The sequence below is a fragment of the Hemicordylus capensis genome, chromosome 6 (genome assembly GCF_027244095.1).
Source record: "Hemicordylus capensis ecotype Gifberg chromosome 6, rHemCap1.1.pri, whole genome shotgun sequence".
In the NCBI taxonomy this organism is placed as follows: domain Eukaryota; kingdom Metazoa; phylum Chordata; class Lepidosauria; order Squamata; family Cordylidae; genus Hemicordylus; species Hemicordylus capensis.
This window is the reverse complement of record NC_069662.1, coordinates 14,356,990-14,374,669: the sequence shown is the minus strand read 5'-3', so window position 1 is coordinate 14,374,669 and position 17,680 is coordinate 14,356,990. Positions and strand designations below refer to the sequence as shown.

The following is a 17,680-nucleotide window of genomic DNA, read 5'->3' as shown; positions in this document are numbered from 1 at the left end:
GGCGGGGAGATAAAATAATTCAGGCCCCTGCGCATAGCTGAGTCGTATCTCTCCGTGCTGCTCTGCTCAGTCTGCTGAATTCCAGCCTGTGCTTTCACGCAGGGACGCCGGGCTTCCCATTCTTCTCCCTTCACACGGTGTCTTGTCTTTTCTACTTGCAAAATCCCCCCACCGTTAGGAGAGCGAGTTGGCGCCAATGTGCATTTTTGCACGTGTGTGAGAGAGGGAGCTATTTAGGGACACATATCCCCCCCTGCATTCCCATGTGCCTTTCTGCTTGTAATCTACTGATGCCGCCTTCTCTTTCTGGAGTATCACACTCAGCAAGGGGTTAGTGTGTGTATGGAGAAGAGAGAAAGGGATCTCTTGCTCCCAATCTCGCACGTACTTACCTAGAGCACTGCTTGAACCCACAGGTGACTTTCCAAGAAGCCTCTCCTGTGAAACCCACCAATCTTTAAGGAAGCCGGTTGGTTCTCTTGTTTGACCTCTGAAGGAAGGAGCATGGCCATTTCCCCCCTCACAGTTGTTCTGTAAGCAGATCCTGGAAAGAGACCTTTGAGGATTGTTCTCATGACTAGTGGGGTGTGGAAAGAGGGATCTGGGTCTCAAAGGTGGCCGCCTTATTTTTCCAACAACGGAAATGGCCTCTGACCTGTATCTGTGTTTCGTTGGTTCGCAGGTACTGTCTGCTGGTCCTGGACCACAGTAATTTCATTCAGTTCACTCTCTGGCATGTATTGTGTGAATCAGATGGTTTAGATGGAGGTTGTCCTCTTCCCCCCCCTCCACCTGCCCCACTTGCCTGCCTTTTCATCAATGGTTTTTGCTTTTCCTCCTTAGTCATGACTTCAGGACCAGAGTTTTTAGCATGACCTGTCTGTGTGGGTTTATGTTTCCAAATCTGAAGTAGGAAGGTAAACCCTTTTGCCTGATACAACAGTGATCCATCCTTTCAACCTCCCCACCCCACCCCATTCTTCAATGCGCATGATTTATTGGCTCGCAAAATGGCTATCATTATGATGGGAGGAATATGCAGAGGCATTGTGTGTGTGTGTGTCGGGAGGGGGGGTACATCTCCATGCATGTAAGAATGCTATATTCCCCTCCAGAAGCTGGGTCAAAGGTGGAGGGCACTGCTATCATCCTTGCAAAGATTAAGCCCCTTCCTCCCCCACTGCAGTCGTAGAGCTTAGAATGAACGTCAGCAATTCATGTATTCATGTGTTGTGCTCTACTCTTGTGAAATCTGTGGCCAGTGCACATGATTGCTGATCTGTATGCATGCATGTTTGTTCACATTTCTGCACGCCAAGCACATATTGCAATATGTGCAATTGATACACGATGCTTCTGGGAGGCCTGGTCTCCATCGGTGTTCTCTCTAATATTTTTCATTTCTGTGTCGAATGAGTTTTGTTCTGAGTGACAGTTTCAAGGCAGTGTGTGGGCACCATGTGCATTCAGAATGGGGCCTTCCTGATTCAACCTGAGCGGGAGCTACAATTAACTGAGCATACATCAAAAACCATGTGAACACAACACATGCACACGTGCATGCCTTCAAGGGAACCCTGGTCTCCATGTTGACTGCACCCCGCTGCACTCGGCAGCAATGAATACTCCCACCCTTAAGTAGCCATTCTGCTCAAAACCTGGCGCCCTCCCCACATACATTCCACTGCCCTCTCAGTGCCCCCAGTCCAGCCCTGGCAGCAATTCTTAACATTGCCTTGGCTGTCATATGATATGTATAGCAGTGAAAAAATTGAATGACTTTACTATGCAAGTAAATAATTTATGTTTTAAAATGTATGTGCATTTTAAAAATTTGGGGCCCCTTTATGACACATGTTACAGGCCCCACATTAGCTTAATTTGGCCCTGCTCCCACCCCAAATTGGCCTCCAGCCAAACACCATTATTCAGTCTACCTACCCAACACCAGCACTCTCCTGCCAAGTGAAGGGTTCCTTCAGTGCCAACCTATGACTGAAAGCAAAAGGACTCAGTGAGACGTAGGTGAAAAAAAGGCCATACCTAGTGCCAATGTGGTATCACCCCAAAATTTCCTACATGGCCCCCACAGGCTACCGGCTATCCTTCACTGAGTACAGGGTGTTGGGTGGGTGCCAAGCTGTGGAGCAACTGAACAGAACGGAGGCAGGCGGCACCCAATCGCCCCACCTCTTTCCCTCATTGGCCGATCCCTGCCAGGTGGAGGGGGAGGCAAGATGGTGCCCGTGGCTGCCTCATGTGCCAGGGGCACAACCCTGCCTCATTGTACTGGCCCCAAGCCTCCGCCACTCTCCGCTGATGCACTCGCCCCCCACCTCCATGATGCTGCTGGCGATGGCCCTTCTCGTCAGTCCTGTCCCAGCCCCTCCACATGGCCACTATGGAGAGAGCTACGCCAGTGATCCTCGCTGGTGCCAAGCTGTGGAGCCACTGAACGGAATGGAGGCAGCCGGGACGAAATTGGGCCGCCTCCTTGCCTAATTGGCCGATCCCTGTCACGTGGAGGGGAGCATGATGGTGCCCGTGACTGCCTCATGGAATGGTGGCACAACCCAGAACCCCACCTCATTGTGCTGGCACGGCAGCAGAGACTGGCAAAATTAGAACCAATACCATAGCAGAGGAACCATCCAAAAACCAAACCAAAACTTATTTCCTCTGTCTCTTGCGGTACATTTTCAAAGCAAAGATAATTTGAAAATGAGGGACAGCTACAGACATAATTGTGTGGACACTAATAAGGACAAGAAAGATGGAATGGAATGTTGAACAAAGAAGGGGAAATAATCAGGAACTGTGTGACATTTTTATGTGCAAGTAGCCAGAGCTTGATGTCTCCCACACTTTAGCACCCACGGTGATGGCTTTATTTGAAATAGTATCTTTATTTTGCATGACCACTAATATAGGAGGAATAGTAGGAAATAGTAGAAAATAGAAGGAAATAGTAGAAAACTCATCAAAAATAACCAAAGAGTCCAATGCCACAATTCATTTTCCGTACTAGTTGCTCTCTGGTGTCCAGACCAGGTCTAAGAATAATAATGTAGCATTTGGGGAGGAAGATGCAACTCAACAGTTCACCGCTAGAGACCAAGATGAAGAAGACCTCCATAGCCACCATGTATCTCTGCTTGGTGTTCAAGTAGCTTTTGACAAAGGACATCCAAATACTGCAGAAGACCAGCATGCTGAAGGTGATCTGCTTGGCTTCATTAAATTGTTTTAATGTTGTTTTTAGGATATTGTTTTTTAAAAATTAAATTGTTATGTTTAAAATTTCTTGTTTTTGTTTTTAACTAATGTTTTACATTTGTTTTTATCTTGTTGTAAATCGCCCAGAGACGTAAGTTTTGGGTGGTATAAAGATATGTTAAATAAATGATTGACTGAATAAATAAATCCATCAGTAACATTCTAGCAAGGAAGGCCACAGTGAAGCTGATGATTGCCAGAAAGCCCATGTAAGAGACCCTCAGACCCTTCATTGCATTGCAACATGATCTGGATGAATGTAGAATGCATTTCAAACAAATGTGCTTCATTGGATGACCACACACTGTGTTAGTCTGGATGTCAGCCATTCTTTTTTCACCTAACCTTAATTATAAGGTTGTCTACATATACCTCCCTTCTTTGAGAACTATTAGTCTGTGGCCAATACTGTAGGCTGGCTGACATCCTGTGATGCATTCTGGAAATATGGTGCTGCCGGGCTGATGTGTCCTTCAAAGCAGTGCCAGAGCTGTGCAATATGGCTCATTGTTCAAGCAGCTCTTCCACAGTTCCCCCCATTGTCCCGATATCACCCACGTTTAGTCACCGATACCACCCATGTTGACTGTATTCTCTAATCTACGCCTTCCTTCGCTACTAATATGGGAATATAATGAAGAAAGACATGGTGCCGAAGAACAAGAAAAGGCAGAAAGAGTCCAGTGTCTCAATATTGTTTCCTTACTAGTTGCTCTCTGGTGTTCAGATCAGGTCTAAGAATCATAATGTAGCATTTGGGGAGGAAGATACAACTCAACAGTCCACCACTAGAGGCCATGATGGAGAAGAGCTCCACAGCCACCATGTATTTCCCCTTGGTGCTCAGGTAGCTTGGGACAAAAGTAATCCAAACAGTGCAGAAGACCAGCATGCTGAAGGTGATCAGCTTGGCTTCATTAAAGCTATCTGGTAACTTTCTCGCAAGGAAGGCCACAGTGAAGCTGATGATGGCCAGAAAACCCATGTAGCCCAGGACGATGTAGAACATGGTGTTTGAGCCTTCATTGCATTGCACAATGATCTCACTGATCTGAGAGTGCATGTCAAACTCTGGGAAAGGGGGAGTGTTTGCCAGCCACACAGCACAGATGCCAATTTGAATAAGTGAACAGAGAATGATGACCGATACTGCCAGCCTCTTCCCTATCCATCTCCTCATCCTGTTTCCTGGCTTGGTGGCCAGGAAGGCCAGAACAACAGTGATGGTTTTAGCCAACACAGAGGAAATTGCGACAGTAAAGGTGATGCCAAACACGGTTTGTCTGAGGAGACAGGTCACCTTCCTAGGCTGACCAATGAATAGGAAGGAGCAGAGAAAGCAAAGCAGCAGAGAGGAGAGAAGGGTACAAGTAATGCTCCAGTTATTGGCTTTCACAATGGGAGTTTTGGAGAGCAGAACAAAGATCCCAATCACAGCAAAGGTGATCAGGGAAAACAAAAGAGCAAAAGAAATCAAAACTGCTCCCAACGGTTCTCCATAGGATAAATAGGTCATCGTTTTGGCGATGCATTGATCCTGTTTCTCATTTGGACATTGATCTTCTGGGCACATCTCACACTGGTCTGCATCTGAAATACATCAACAAAGTCTTTGTTTTGCCAAGATACACAAACATTGTTCAACTTTAACTGGAATCTGCTAACTGCCTTGTTTTACTACTGACTGGGTTGTTAACGTTTGCTCCCTCTCATGTGACATTAATAGATTTTAAGCTGCTCTTACTTTTGCTGTTCTTATAGATTTTAATTTAATGATTTATTTCATTTTATCTGTGATCTACACTAGGGGTGTGCATTTCGGATATTCGATGTTTGATTTTGGACCCAAATCAAAACACCCCTATTTCATTTTGGATCCAAATCAGACCCATCCAAATCACCCCAGATTCGATTCGGTTCTGAATTAATCCAAATCTGAATATGAACTGATTAGCATTCAAAAAACTGGTCCTGGAGACAAAAGAGTGGTATGGGATGGAAGTGCCGAATGGGTGGAGGCTACCACTCAAATTTCAGAGGAATTGAGCAAAGGACTGATTTTTGGTGATTTTTTTGAAGTTCACACATCTTTAAGATATTCTCCTTCATGTCGGGGGGAGAGGGATGGCCAAGGGTGGAGTATAGTTGGTTGTAGTGCCTAGTGGTGGCAAGGAAGCTACCAGAATTATTTCTGAGGAATTGGGAAAAGGGCTGATTTTTTAAAAAGTGATTTTTAAAATTTAAGTGTCTTTAAGGTTTTTCTCAATAGGGAATAATGGAGGTTTCAGCAAATGCATCTCTTCACATTGGGGGGAAATGGGTGGCCCAGGGTGTGGTGTGGTGGGTGGGAGTGTCCAAAGGGGGCCAGGAAGGTACCAGAATTAATTCAAAGGAATTGGGCAAAGGGATCATTTTAAAGTGATTTTTGAAGTTTATGTGTCTTTAAAGTTTTTCTCAATAGGGAATGATGGAGGTTTCATCAGCCACATAACTGCACTTTGGGGGTGCTGGGGTGGCCCAGGGTGAGTGGAGGTGTAGTGCACAGAGGGTGCCAACCACCCGCATGGGTTGCTATCTCATGGGGTATAGGGTTTTGTTGTTTCTGAGGGGTTCTTAGTGTAGTTTCACTGGTAGCAAATGAGAGTGGATTCATGGTTTGTCATTATAAATCCCATATGCTACCAGAGAATAGACACTCAGAACACCTCAGAAACAACAAAACCCTGTACCCCATGGGTTAGCAACCCATGGGGGTGGTTGGCATCCCCTGTGCACTACACCGTCACTTGCTCTGGGCCACCCCAGTGCCCCCCAAGTGCAGTTATGGGGCTGCTGAAACCTCCATTATTCCTATGGAGAAAAGCCTTAAAGACGCATAAACTTCAATAAATCACAAAAAATCAGCCCTTTGCCCAATCCCTTTGGGATCTGGGTGATGACAGGCATCCATTGGGGCACTATCACCCCACCCCACTCTTCCACCCCAGATGCCCCCTTTCCACCCCGAATCTGCCCCAAAGACACTCAAACTTCAACAAATCACCAAAACCCAGTCATTTGCCCAATCCCTATGGGAACTGGGTGGTGGCAGGCACCCATTGGAGCACTACCACTACCCCCACTCTTTCTGTCCCAAATCTGCATTAAAAGCACACGTCACCACCAACAGTAGAGCTTTGCAAAGAAGAGAACCGGGTTTCCAAAGCAAGTAAAGTAAGGATGATGCTAAACAACACATTCTGCCAGTGGAATAGCGAGGTTTTGCAACCCTCTCACCTGCGCAAGTTGAAAGAGTGATGATGACAACAACAACAATGGTGGCACACAATTTTTTGGCACATCTGTTTGACATCGCCCTTGTTGACTATGGGACAGCTATCCTGGTAGTGGTGAGGAATAGAAGAAGTAATGTTGGCAGGTCAGCAGGCCATTCCAGGGGAAGGTAGTCAGAAATTTAATAGCTGTCTCCCCTTCCGGCTGTCCTGCCAGCTCATTGACCTTGGGGGTCACTGCCAACAATCCACAAAGCCTTACCCTGCTCCTCTGTAATGCCAAGATGGTCCAAAATAAACCTAAACTCATCCCTGATTTGATCATGGTTGAGGGAGCCGACCAGGTACGTATTAGTGAAACTTGGTTGGGGGAGGCTAGTGGACCATTCTGGTCCCAGTTTCTCCCTCCAGGATATTCTATAGAGGAGCGGGTGAGGGGACGTGGGTGGGGAGGTGGAGGATAACATCTCCCTTACCAGGGTCCCTGTTAGGGTATCAGATCATATTGAATGTGTGTACTTAAGTTTGGGGACCAGGGATAGATTGGGACTTCTGTTGGTGTACCGATTGCCCCATTGCTCAACAGAATCCTTTAGTAAGCTCATGGACTTGGTCGCGAAACTCGCGTTGGAGTCTCCCAGACTCTTGGTGCTGGGGGACTTCAATGTTCATTTTGGGACCAATCTGTCCAGGGCAGCTCAGGAGTTCATAGCGGCCATGACAACTATGGGCCTATCCCAAGTGGTCTCTGGACCGATGCATATTGCAGGTCACATGCTTGATTTTGTCTTTGACTCTGATCAGGGTGGTGTTCTGTGGGTGGGGATGCCTGTGATTTCCCCATTGTCATGGATGGTTAAGATTGGACTTACAAGCACTTCCCACCTCCACAGGGGTGATGGGCCTATTAGAATTTTCCGCCCAAAGACGTTATTGGATCCAGTAGGATTCCAAGAAGCCTTGAAAGGATTCAGTGTTGTCTTTGCCGGTGATCTTGTTGACACCCTGGTTGAGAATTGGAACAACTTGCTCACCAGGGCAGTAGACACGATTGCTCCCAAGCGTCCCCTTTGACCCGCTTCAAAATTAGCCCCTTTTGGTATACGGAAGATCTACAGGGGCTGAAGTGGCAAGGCAGGAGATTGGAGCGCAAGTGGAGAAAGACCCGTATCCGACAGATAGCGACATAGAGCACATCTAAAGATCTATGCTCAGGCAACACGCGTGGCAAACAGGCGGTTCTTTTCCGCCCACATTGCCTCTGCGAGTTCACGTCCAGTGGAGTTGTTCAGGGTTGTGAAGGGACTAGTATCCGCTCCTCCACCTTGAACCAGAATTTGGAGTCATCAGTTTCCCACTGTGATATGTTTTTTGAGTTTTTCGCAGATAAAATCTCTTGGATTCGGGCAGACCTAAATGGAGAAACCACAATTAATTTGGTGTCTGAACTGGAGGTGCCCAAAAACTCCTCTTATGTGATTTGACTGGATCAATTTCAGTTTGGAACTCCTGAGGAGGTGGACAAGTTGCTTGGAGCAGTGAGGCCTACCACTTGTTCACTTGATCCTTCTCCAACATGGCTTGTTCAATCTAGCAGGTGGGCTGTTGTAGAAAGCCTCGTGGTAATCATAAATGCTCCTCTGAGGGGGGCAGGATGCCTCCTTGACTTAAGGAGGCAATCATTAGACCTCTTCCAAAGAAGCCTGTGTTAGATCCCCCAGGTCCAAGGATGGCTCAGCCACGGTCCAAGGATGGCTCAGGTAGCAGGCTTTCCGTGTTAGCAAGACAGAAGGAATAAAAGATGGATTCCTCTTCTTTTTCTCAATTAAAAAAATTGCTGGAGAAAAAAAGGTGGCAATGGTGGCAATGCTGAACAATGGTTGGAGGCGATGGTGGATGTGGGATGGCAAGGCTGAGCAATCATGCAAAAGAGCTCTCTCCCCACACAAGGCAGCAGCAAGGAAGAAATGGCTGCTGGTCCTTTAATACCCTCCTGAAAACATCTCACAAAATCCCCCCCCCCACTTGCCCCCTCCTCCATCTCCCCTTAGCTAATGGGAGATTAATTTGGCTCCTGTAGAGCCAAATATGGGCATTATTTTGCACATCAGAACTTGCATTTAAGTCAATGGGAGGCTGAAAGGCAGGAAATTCAAGCACATGTCACTGAACTCAATGGAGGAGGAAGAAGAAGCACATTTTGGAACTTTGCGGAAGTCAATGGGAGGCTGAAAGGCAGGAAATTCAAGCACACATCAGAACTCAAATTGGAGGAGAAAGGAGAAGCACGTTCTCGGTCACAAAATGGAGGGCCGAAACGACAACATTTTCGGTACCGAAACAAGGGCGATTTGTTTCTGCTCCAAAATATTTCAGGATGGTGATTGGGTTTTTCGTTTCGGTTCCGGAACACCCAAAATGTTTTGCACTTCCCTATTATACATAGAATTTTAACAGGAGGCAATATGAAAATTAAAAACACAAAACCAATAAATAAGATAAAATCTCTTTGTCCATATTCAGGAGCAGAACAGTTGATGTTTCTCATTAGTAGGCACTGTGCCATTTTAGGCATTTTTTTGGCATTGTTTTATTTTGTCTATATTGGCAGAAATGTGGAGTTGCAAAATGCTGGTACTACCTATGAAGGGTAATACAGCACCAGCACCTATGAAAGAGAGAATAATTTTTGATGATCTCTCCATCCCCCAGAAGTGCTCTGCACCAGTCAAAACTACGTCCCTGAGAGCTACATGACCCTCAGGGACATATTTCCAACTGGTGAAGAATGCTTCTGGGGGGAAAGGGCAATCATCCAAATTCACTGTCCCCAAGTGAGTAGCAGTGTTCCATTCGTTGACCCCTTCAGCAGCATCAATGCATATCACCTAGCATCAACTTTTTCTAATGGGAACATTGGCCACTGAAGCTTATTGTTTTAACTTTCAAAGAATCCAGGATATTCTTCTGCAAAGGCCAGCACCTGAAAACTTAAACTAAAGGAATGCTCATCATAAATGCCATAGACTCTATCCTGCATAAACTCTTTCTAATTTTGGAATGGTTACAGATTCTGGCTTCACATGAAAAGCCTAGATATTCTGAGAATTTAGTTGTAAGAAAACAAAATGTTTCTTTTCCATGCAAGGGTGCTAATTCCTGAAAATTAAATCCTAGATGATGCTGCAGAGGGCAGATTGCTGCTCCTGGAGAAGGAGTAGGGAAAGTTTTTCAAGTGAAAAGATTTGCCAGACTAAATAAAACCCTCAGATCTTGGCACTAGTACTTGAGTTCAACAGAAGTATGTTGAGAAATTTAGTCATCTATTTGATGTAGAAATAAGATAGAGAATTTTAAACATTTGAATTTGGTTTCCCAATATACATATTTTTACCAGTCTGTGTTGAAATCCTCCCTGCAGGACACTGAGCACAATCATAGCAACAAATTTGTCTTCCCTGCTGGGCAATCCTGCTGGATCCAAGATGGCAGCTCTCGACACACTGGGAACGGGGTTGCATCTAACAGGAACAAGGAAGAATGTTCTGATTTCCCCCCACTTCTATTATTCTCAAAACTAAATACCCACATATGAAGAGTATGGAATAAGGGTCTACTCCCTGAACCAGGCAAAAGCCAAGGTGGGTCTGACTGCAGGCAGACAAAAAGAGGTCAGAGGCATCAAACATGGTCAAGGCAAATCTGGGGTCAGGCTGATAAATTCCTCTGTCAGGGGGTGGGGGAGGTCACCTGGACCCTACTGCTGGAGTCCTCAATCTGAGACTCCTGGAGCTTTGCCCAGAGGAGAGAAACAGAGCATCCCCCATCAGAGCACTCCATTCCTTTCAGCCCATTTCTCCCTCCCAACACTCTTCACTCCTGATATTGGAGCTGGGTTGTGAGAAAACCCCTTAAAGTCAGGGAAACTAGCAAGGTGAGGCGGGACAGGTCTCCATACCTCTTTAAACTTGTGGTTCCATACAGTAGCACTTGCATTCATGGTGAACATTTCTCCTTCACGAGCCAGGGGATCCATCCTTCCAGTTTGGACTTTCTGGAAGGTGTCATTGGGGAATGTGACCAAGTTGATGATATCGTATCCTGATGGCAGGCTCCCTTCCTCATCAAAAAAGATTTCTTCCCCAGCACTATTGTTGAAATGGATATTGCTCAGAAAAGCATGAAGCTAATTGGGAGGAGAAAAAGTTCACACCCTGGGTCAAATTGTGGAAAATTGCATTAAGATTATCACTTTAACCACAAATCCCTTGATCACCAACTGGAAGATGTCACTGAGAAGAAATACTATATACCTATCAGGAATATACCTTTAAGCATGTTTATATTGGTAGCAAGCCATGGGAAGCAACAGCAATTCCTGTTGATGAGTAGTACAGGATCTTACGGCAAAGAATACTCACATATAAATTGATATACAAAGCAATTTGGGGATAATTATAACAAAGGGAAAGACTTTTGGAAAAACTGATATCCATTTACCTTATTGTGGAATGGGTATCAGCCATATTAAAACATCAAACAATACTGAATATTGAATAAACATTTACAAGATGTTTGATATAATGTTTGCTTCCTGAAATTTATTTTTGTTGAAAACATAATAATTGTATCTTCCCATAAAAGGGCAATTTGATTTGATTTGCAATTGAATTTTTCAAATTCAAATTCAAATCTCCATTTAGCCATGAAGATCATGGGTGATTCTGTGTGATTCTGAGTGAGTTTTTTCTCTCTCAGCCTAAACCAACTCACACTGCTTCACCAGTGCTTTGCTAATCAGGATGTCAGGAACTGCATGCCACAATCAGACATTATATCACAACTGCTAGTATGAGTTATGAACTAATACAATGAGAAGTGACATGGAAACAAAGCGGAGGAAACATACAGGCCACAACAAAAGACTCTTTCCCCCGTGTTTCTCCATTTCTTTCTGTTTAGCTTTCGATGAATACATAGAATGGAGAGCATGTGCTACAGCATAAACAGCATTGTAGATGTTATAGCTCTGCCCAGACATGCCCATTTCAAGCACAGATTCAGGGAGGCTCCCCAGTTTCTCCTCCCCAGTGCAGTTGTCTTGATTTGGAACATATAAGCCATGCTTTGGGAGTGAACAGAAAAATGCAAACCACCAGAACTGATGGATGAAATATATCATAGACTGGAATGGAGTTATGTTCTCAAGAAAGTCCTGAAATCCTGGAACCACTTTTCTGTGAAGTGTGAATGACAAAGAACCATTGAAGGATTTCCCTGTGAATTTATCCCATGAAGAAAGAGTTGTGCAATCCCACTGAGCAGTTATGAGCCACACTCTCTCCAATGGAAGCTTATGATGAAATTCGTAGGATTCTAAGATTATTCGTAAACCCTCCATAGAATGACTATCCCCATAGACAAGAACCACATTCATCTTTGTTTCCTTCCAGACAGCATTAGCTATTTCCACCAGCATTTTTTCAGTGTGTGTATTTGATGTGCGACTTGTTACTTTTGGAATGGATTGTGCCAAAGCAATACAAATATTGCTCTGGAGAAGTCTTGGTCTCATATTTTGAGCAAATGTTTCTCCACTGTCATCATCTGATGTGAGCAGACCAATCCAATTCCACTTGAAATGCTTCAGCAGAAAAATAATCCCGATATATTGAAGGTCTTCACTTGGAACCATCCGGAAGAAAAAAGGGAACCGGGTTTGATCACTTAGCACAGGGTCAAAAGATCCATAACTCAGCTATATGGGAGATAATTGTTTTTTAAAAAGAGTATTACAAGGACATCCCTTTGTTCTTGATCAAATTATTACTTCTTCAATTCACTAAATTTCAGCTTCCATCAAATATTTAAGATAGGACAATACTTCTATTTTGAGTAGGAGCTACTGGTACCATTGAGTCTTATACTGGGATAGGATTCTAAACAGGATGAAGAAAGATTAAAGACTATTCCTACTTGAAAGTGAAAGCTGGGGCAAGGTTGAAACACAGTTTGAAAGAAAATGTGTTCAGGGGAGTTGTGGCCCTAATATTGAAAGAAAATGACAACAATAATGTATTGAAAACAAGACATTGCACAGTGGACTGAGTAATTATTCCTTAATTTTTTGAGAAAACACTCTAAGAACTTGGAAGGGGATGAAAACCTTTCCATTCAAGAACATAAGAACAGCCTTGTTGTTTCACACAGTGGCCTACCAGATGCCTCTGAGAAGCCAACTGGCAAGAGGTGAGGGCATGCCTTTTTTATTTTTTGGTTCTACTGTATATTTGCCACATCCCAAAGCAGAGAATTGCATAGATTAATTTTCTGCTCTGTGAAAAATGACTTCCTTTAGTTGGTCCTGTTTTACCTGGCCTTCAGACCCATGAGATTTGTTTGAAAGGGAGAAAGATTTCTCTCTGTCCACTCTCTCTTCTCCATGCATAATTTTATAAACGTCCATCATGTCTCCCCATAGCCACCCCTTTTCCAAAATAAAAAGCCCCAGACACTGTAGACTTACCTTATAAGAAAGGTGCACCATGCCCCTGATCATCTTTGTTGCACTCTTCTTCCCCTTCCCCAGTTCCTAATTATCAAATTGCTCACTACTAGGAGGCCCCCAATCCCCGGAGGAGTATCCTATGTGTGAGAGGATTTGGGAGCATTATGCAAGGAAGGTGTCCCTTCTAAGAGAGCATTCCTCTCTTCTTCAGACTGATGCCCTGCATCCCTAAGATTTTCATCCCCTGCTAACTGGGCAAAGAGGCACCTTTTACTGTGGTGATTCTCTTTGGTGATTCCACCCCCAGCATAGTACCTCCAGTGACTGTTGCTGGTTTCCATCTTGTATTTTTTTTTTAGAATGTGAGCCCTTTGGGGACAGTGAGCCATCTTATTTATTTATTATTTCTCTGTGTAAACCACCTTGAGCCATTTTTGGAAGCGTGGTATAGAAATCGAATTCTTCATCATCATCATCATCATCATCATCATCATCATCATCATCATCTATGAGAGTAGAGGAGCTGTCAGCATGGGAATAGGATGCCTCTATCACATTCCTGTGGGTCTCATCCACAAACCTCTGTGCTTCCCTGAGCTTCTCCAGGTCCGCCATCTTGGCTTCAAGAGAATGCACTTGTTACCTGAGAGCCAGGAGCTCTTTGCACCGAACGCACACCCACAACTTCTGCACCTCAGGCAGATAGTCACACTCTGGGAGGCACCCCCTCTGCTTCAGGCATTCTTGCTTCATAACTGGTTTTATTGGTTATTTAGAATTTAGAATATAGTGGCTGCATTTGCATATAACAAACTGTGGTTTGTAACTGTGGTTCCAAGTCCTCCGGTGGAACTGTCCAAGTGGTGGTCCTCATTACAAACCAAAAGTGCAAATCACTCTCAGAGGAGGAAAACCGCAACTTCATTTTCTGTTGAAACTGTGGTTGTCCACATTCAGACATACAGTTTTTGAAACTGGAGGTCACTTCACCTCCGGTTTCATGTTCTGTGTGAATGCAGACATAGAGATTGTTTCCTTCACAGATTGGTCTAAGCTGCAATCATCATCTAATTAAAGGTATCAAGCTCTTCCTCCAGGAAAGTTACAAAAGTGGGGCAGTACTCACCTTCTCATGCTTGGTGTCTCGTTTCTGATAAAGGGAGACCACTTCTGGGCCCACATGCAACTTCCCTTCTAAACCCCTCACAAAACTCATTTGATGTCTGTTACCAAACTCCTGCTCACAGATCTCCAAAAAGAAAAACTGCCCTTGTCTCAGCATTGTCTTCTTAAGGGTGGCTTCCAAACTGAGGCACCTTCAGAGCATAGCGGTAGCCAATCCCCACCCATTTTCTCTCTAGGCACAACTGAAACTGAAATTGAAACTGCCCTGTCAAAAATGAACCCCTAGCCAGCCAACAACAACAAATATTTATATACCACTTCTCAGCAAATGTTTCCAGAGTGGTTTACATAGAGAAATAATAAATAAATAAGATGGATCCCTGTCCCTGAAAGGCTCAAAATGTAAAAAGAAATATAGACATCAGCAACAGTCATTGAAGGTAATGTGCTGCGGTTGGATTGTGCCAGTTAATCTCCCACTGCTAAATAAAGAGAATCATCACCACATCAAAAAGGTGCCTCTTTGCACAATTAGTAGGGGTACAGCCAGAAATTAAACCCTATAAAAGACTATCCCTAACAAACTTACCTTGTCCATTCCCCTTTGTTGGTTTGTTTGCTTGCCCTCTTGCTTTCTACTTTAGGAACAAAAACAAATGTTCTCCACTTGTCTTCCACTTGTTTTCCACTTGTCTTCCACTTGAGAAGCCTTGTCTTCTCAAAAGCTGCTTCCAAACTGAGCTACCTCAGGAACGTAGCCATTTCTGAATGACTACAGCTAGTCATCGCTAGGAACAGACATACCTGTGGGATCTTGTAGGTATTGAAGACACTGGCCATCTGCATGGAATTTGGGGAGGTGAGCCCACCAATGGCAAGGACTAGCTGCTGCTTCCCATCACAGTTGTAATTGAAGGGATTCCCCTGCCCTGTGAAGAGGAACTGCAGAGTGTTCCCAACGGCTCTCAGCGGATTGAAAATATTGTCATAGATTTCAAATCCCAGTGTGATATTGGGTAAGAGGTGGTCATTCCTGTTGATCTCTTGAATTGCAAAGATGAAGGCAAGAACATGCTGGTAATTTTTAGAAATTAAACTGCAATGAGATTTTAATGTAGTTTTACATGCATAGATCAGCAAAAAAGTGTATTGCATTTCTATTTATTCTGCTTGCAAGTATGGAAGACAACATATAATAGTTTGATTGTCTTTTTAATTGTTTTAACATTTTAAATTTTAATGGTTGAAATGTTTTAATATTTTTATTGGTTGTTTTTAATGTTTTGTTGTAAACCGCCCAGAGACTTGCATTTTGGGCAGAATACAAATGTGTTAAACAAACAAACAATTAGAGTTGAATGACTTTAAGACTAGCTGTATATTTTTTCTGACATACAGATATGCAGCCAGTACATCTTTCCCCATTGTTGATATGGAGCCATTGGGAGAAAGCTCCCCTTCATGAATTCCTATGGACATAGGAAACTGCTCTAATCCGAGTCAGACTATTGCTCAGTGGTGTCTACATTGACTGGTGATGAGCTTTAATAACCAAACCGGACCACGCCAGATCAGAACTAAAATCTTACCGCCCTAAAAAATGGTTCAATTATGAGTGTATTAGGGCTAAAAAACATCTTGTTACTCTTTGAAAATATGCTAGCTCTAATCCCTCTGCCGACCTGGTTATAGAAATATCGAAAAAGAAAAAGGAATATAAAGCCCTTCTTAGATTAAAAAAAAAGGGCTGATACACAAAAGAAGTGGTCACTTTTAATAAGTGCAGTGAAGAACAATGACTCAATGAGCTTTTGGAGACTAATTTCAATAGCAAATAATAAGATACACTCCACTCAGGCCTGCTCAATAACCCAAGAATGATGGGAAACTCATTTTTGGGCACTTTATAATGATATCTCTCCCCAAGGCCCCCTTCAAATAGGTTCATTACCACACTGGTCTCCGGTCTCCACTAAAGAGATAGAGCAATTAATCATGCAACTGAAATGTGGGAAAGCACCTGGAAACGATTGTATCCCGCCGGAACTTCTGAAGCTCTACAAAGATTGGTGGGCTCCTGTTCTGGCTGCTCTCTTCACACATATTGATCAAACAGCACAATTCCCCCAGGATTGGGGAACGGCGATTGTGGTTCCCATCCATAAGAAAGGCAGAAGGGATGATCCCTTTAATTATAGACCAATAAGCCTTTTAAATATCATAAGTAAACTTTATGCCAAGCACTTCTGTGTCAAACTATGTGCTTGGATGGAGCAGGAGTGCATTATTGAGGATGAGCAGGCAGGATTTAGAGCTAACAGATCTGGATTAGACCACTGTCTAATATTATAACATCTTGTGGACAAACAGGTAAAAAGGAATAAGCGACCCCTGTTTGCCGCTTTTATAGACCTTAAGATGGCTTTTGATGCAGTTTCTAGAGGCCGTCTTTGGTCTAAATTGGCGGCTACTTCTATGGACCGAAGGCTTCTACTCTTGCTCATCAAAATGCATGAAAATTCCTTTTTAAGAGTGCGTTTAGACCATGCTGGTAACCTTACAAACTTAGTACCCACTAGGAAAGGGGTGCGACAAGGGTGTGTACTAGCCCCTTACCTATTCAACCTTTGCATTAACGATTTGATAAAGTGTTTGCAGACATCTGACACACACCCACCAAAACTAGCCAACAAGAAAATCCCAATCGTGATGTATGCCGACGACGCAGTAATTCTGTCTCAAACCAGGGTTGGGCTCAAAAGAGCGTTAGATGCCTTAGCACTTTACTGCCGAGATGAGCATCTACAGATTAATTATGACAAATCTAAAATCATGTGTTTCACCAATAAAGTTAAAAAAATTGTATGGATGCTAGATGGACACCGACTAGAACAGGTAAATCAAATAAAATACCTGGGGGTAATTTTTCAACATAATGCTGGGAAATCAGCACATCTTAGTATGGTCACAGACTCGGCAAAACGCAGCACAGCAGCAATCTTAAGATTTTTCAGAACTCAGGGTGCAGGCTACATACCAGCTGCCTTAAAGCTTTATACTGTAAAGGTCATTCCGCAATTATTGTATGGCATACAACTAGGTCCATACTCAAGGTTTGACACTTTGGAAAGAACCCAATCAGGGTTCTTGAGGAATTTATTTGGTACACCAAAATGTACAGCAAATGTGACTTTAAGGACAGAGGCTGGCTTCATAAAAATTGAATCTCGGGCCTGGCTTTTGATTATTTATTTCTGGTTGAAAATACATCTGCGACCAGTTGGTTTAATTCCTGAGTTTCTTTCAGTTAGTCCCCAGCCATTATGGTGTACTACAATAAGTACGAAGCTCACCTCTCTAGGCTTAGACCCAGCCCAACTGCTGGAATTGGGTCTAGTGAACGCGAAAAGAGTAGTGAAACAACGCTTTGTTGATATTGAGATCCAAGAAAACTGGGCTGCGCTTCCAGAGTTTGATAGAGCTATAAGAACTAATATGG

At 43.7% G+C, this 17,680-nt stretch overlaps 1 protein-coding gene across 1 annotated transcript; it reads right to left on the bottom strand.

The window, feature by feature from the left end:
- Window positions 1-3,997: 3,997 nt before the first annotated feature.
- On the bottom strand, window positions 3,998-15,021 carry LOC128330924 (vomeronasal type-2 receptor 26-like; the record flags this gene model as incomplete). Its single annotated transcript, XM_053264290.1, has 5 exons — window positions 14,986-15,021; window positions 14,183-14,293; window positions 10,507-10,734; window positions 9,943-10,069; window positions 3,998-4,866 (listed from the first exon to the last, which is right to left on the bottom strand). Coding segments are annotated over exons 1-5 (1,371 nt in total), but the record flags the coding sequence as incomplete, so codon positions are not given.
- Window positions 15,022-17,680: the final 2,659 nt, after the last annotated feature.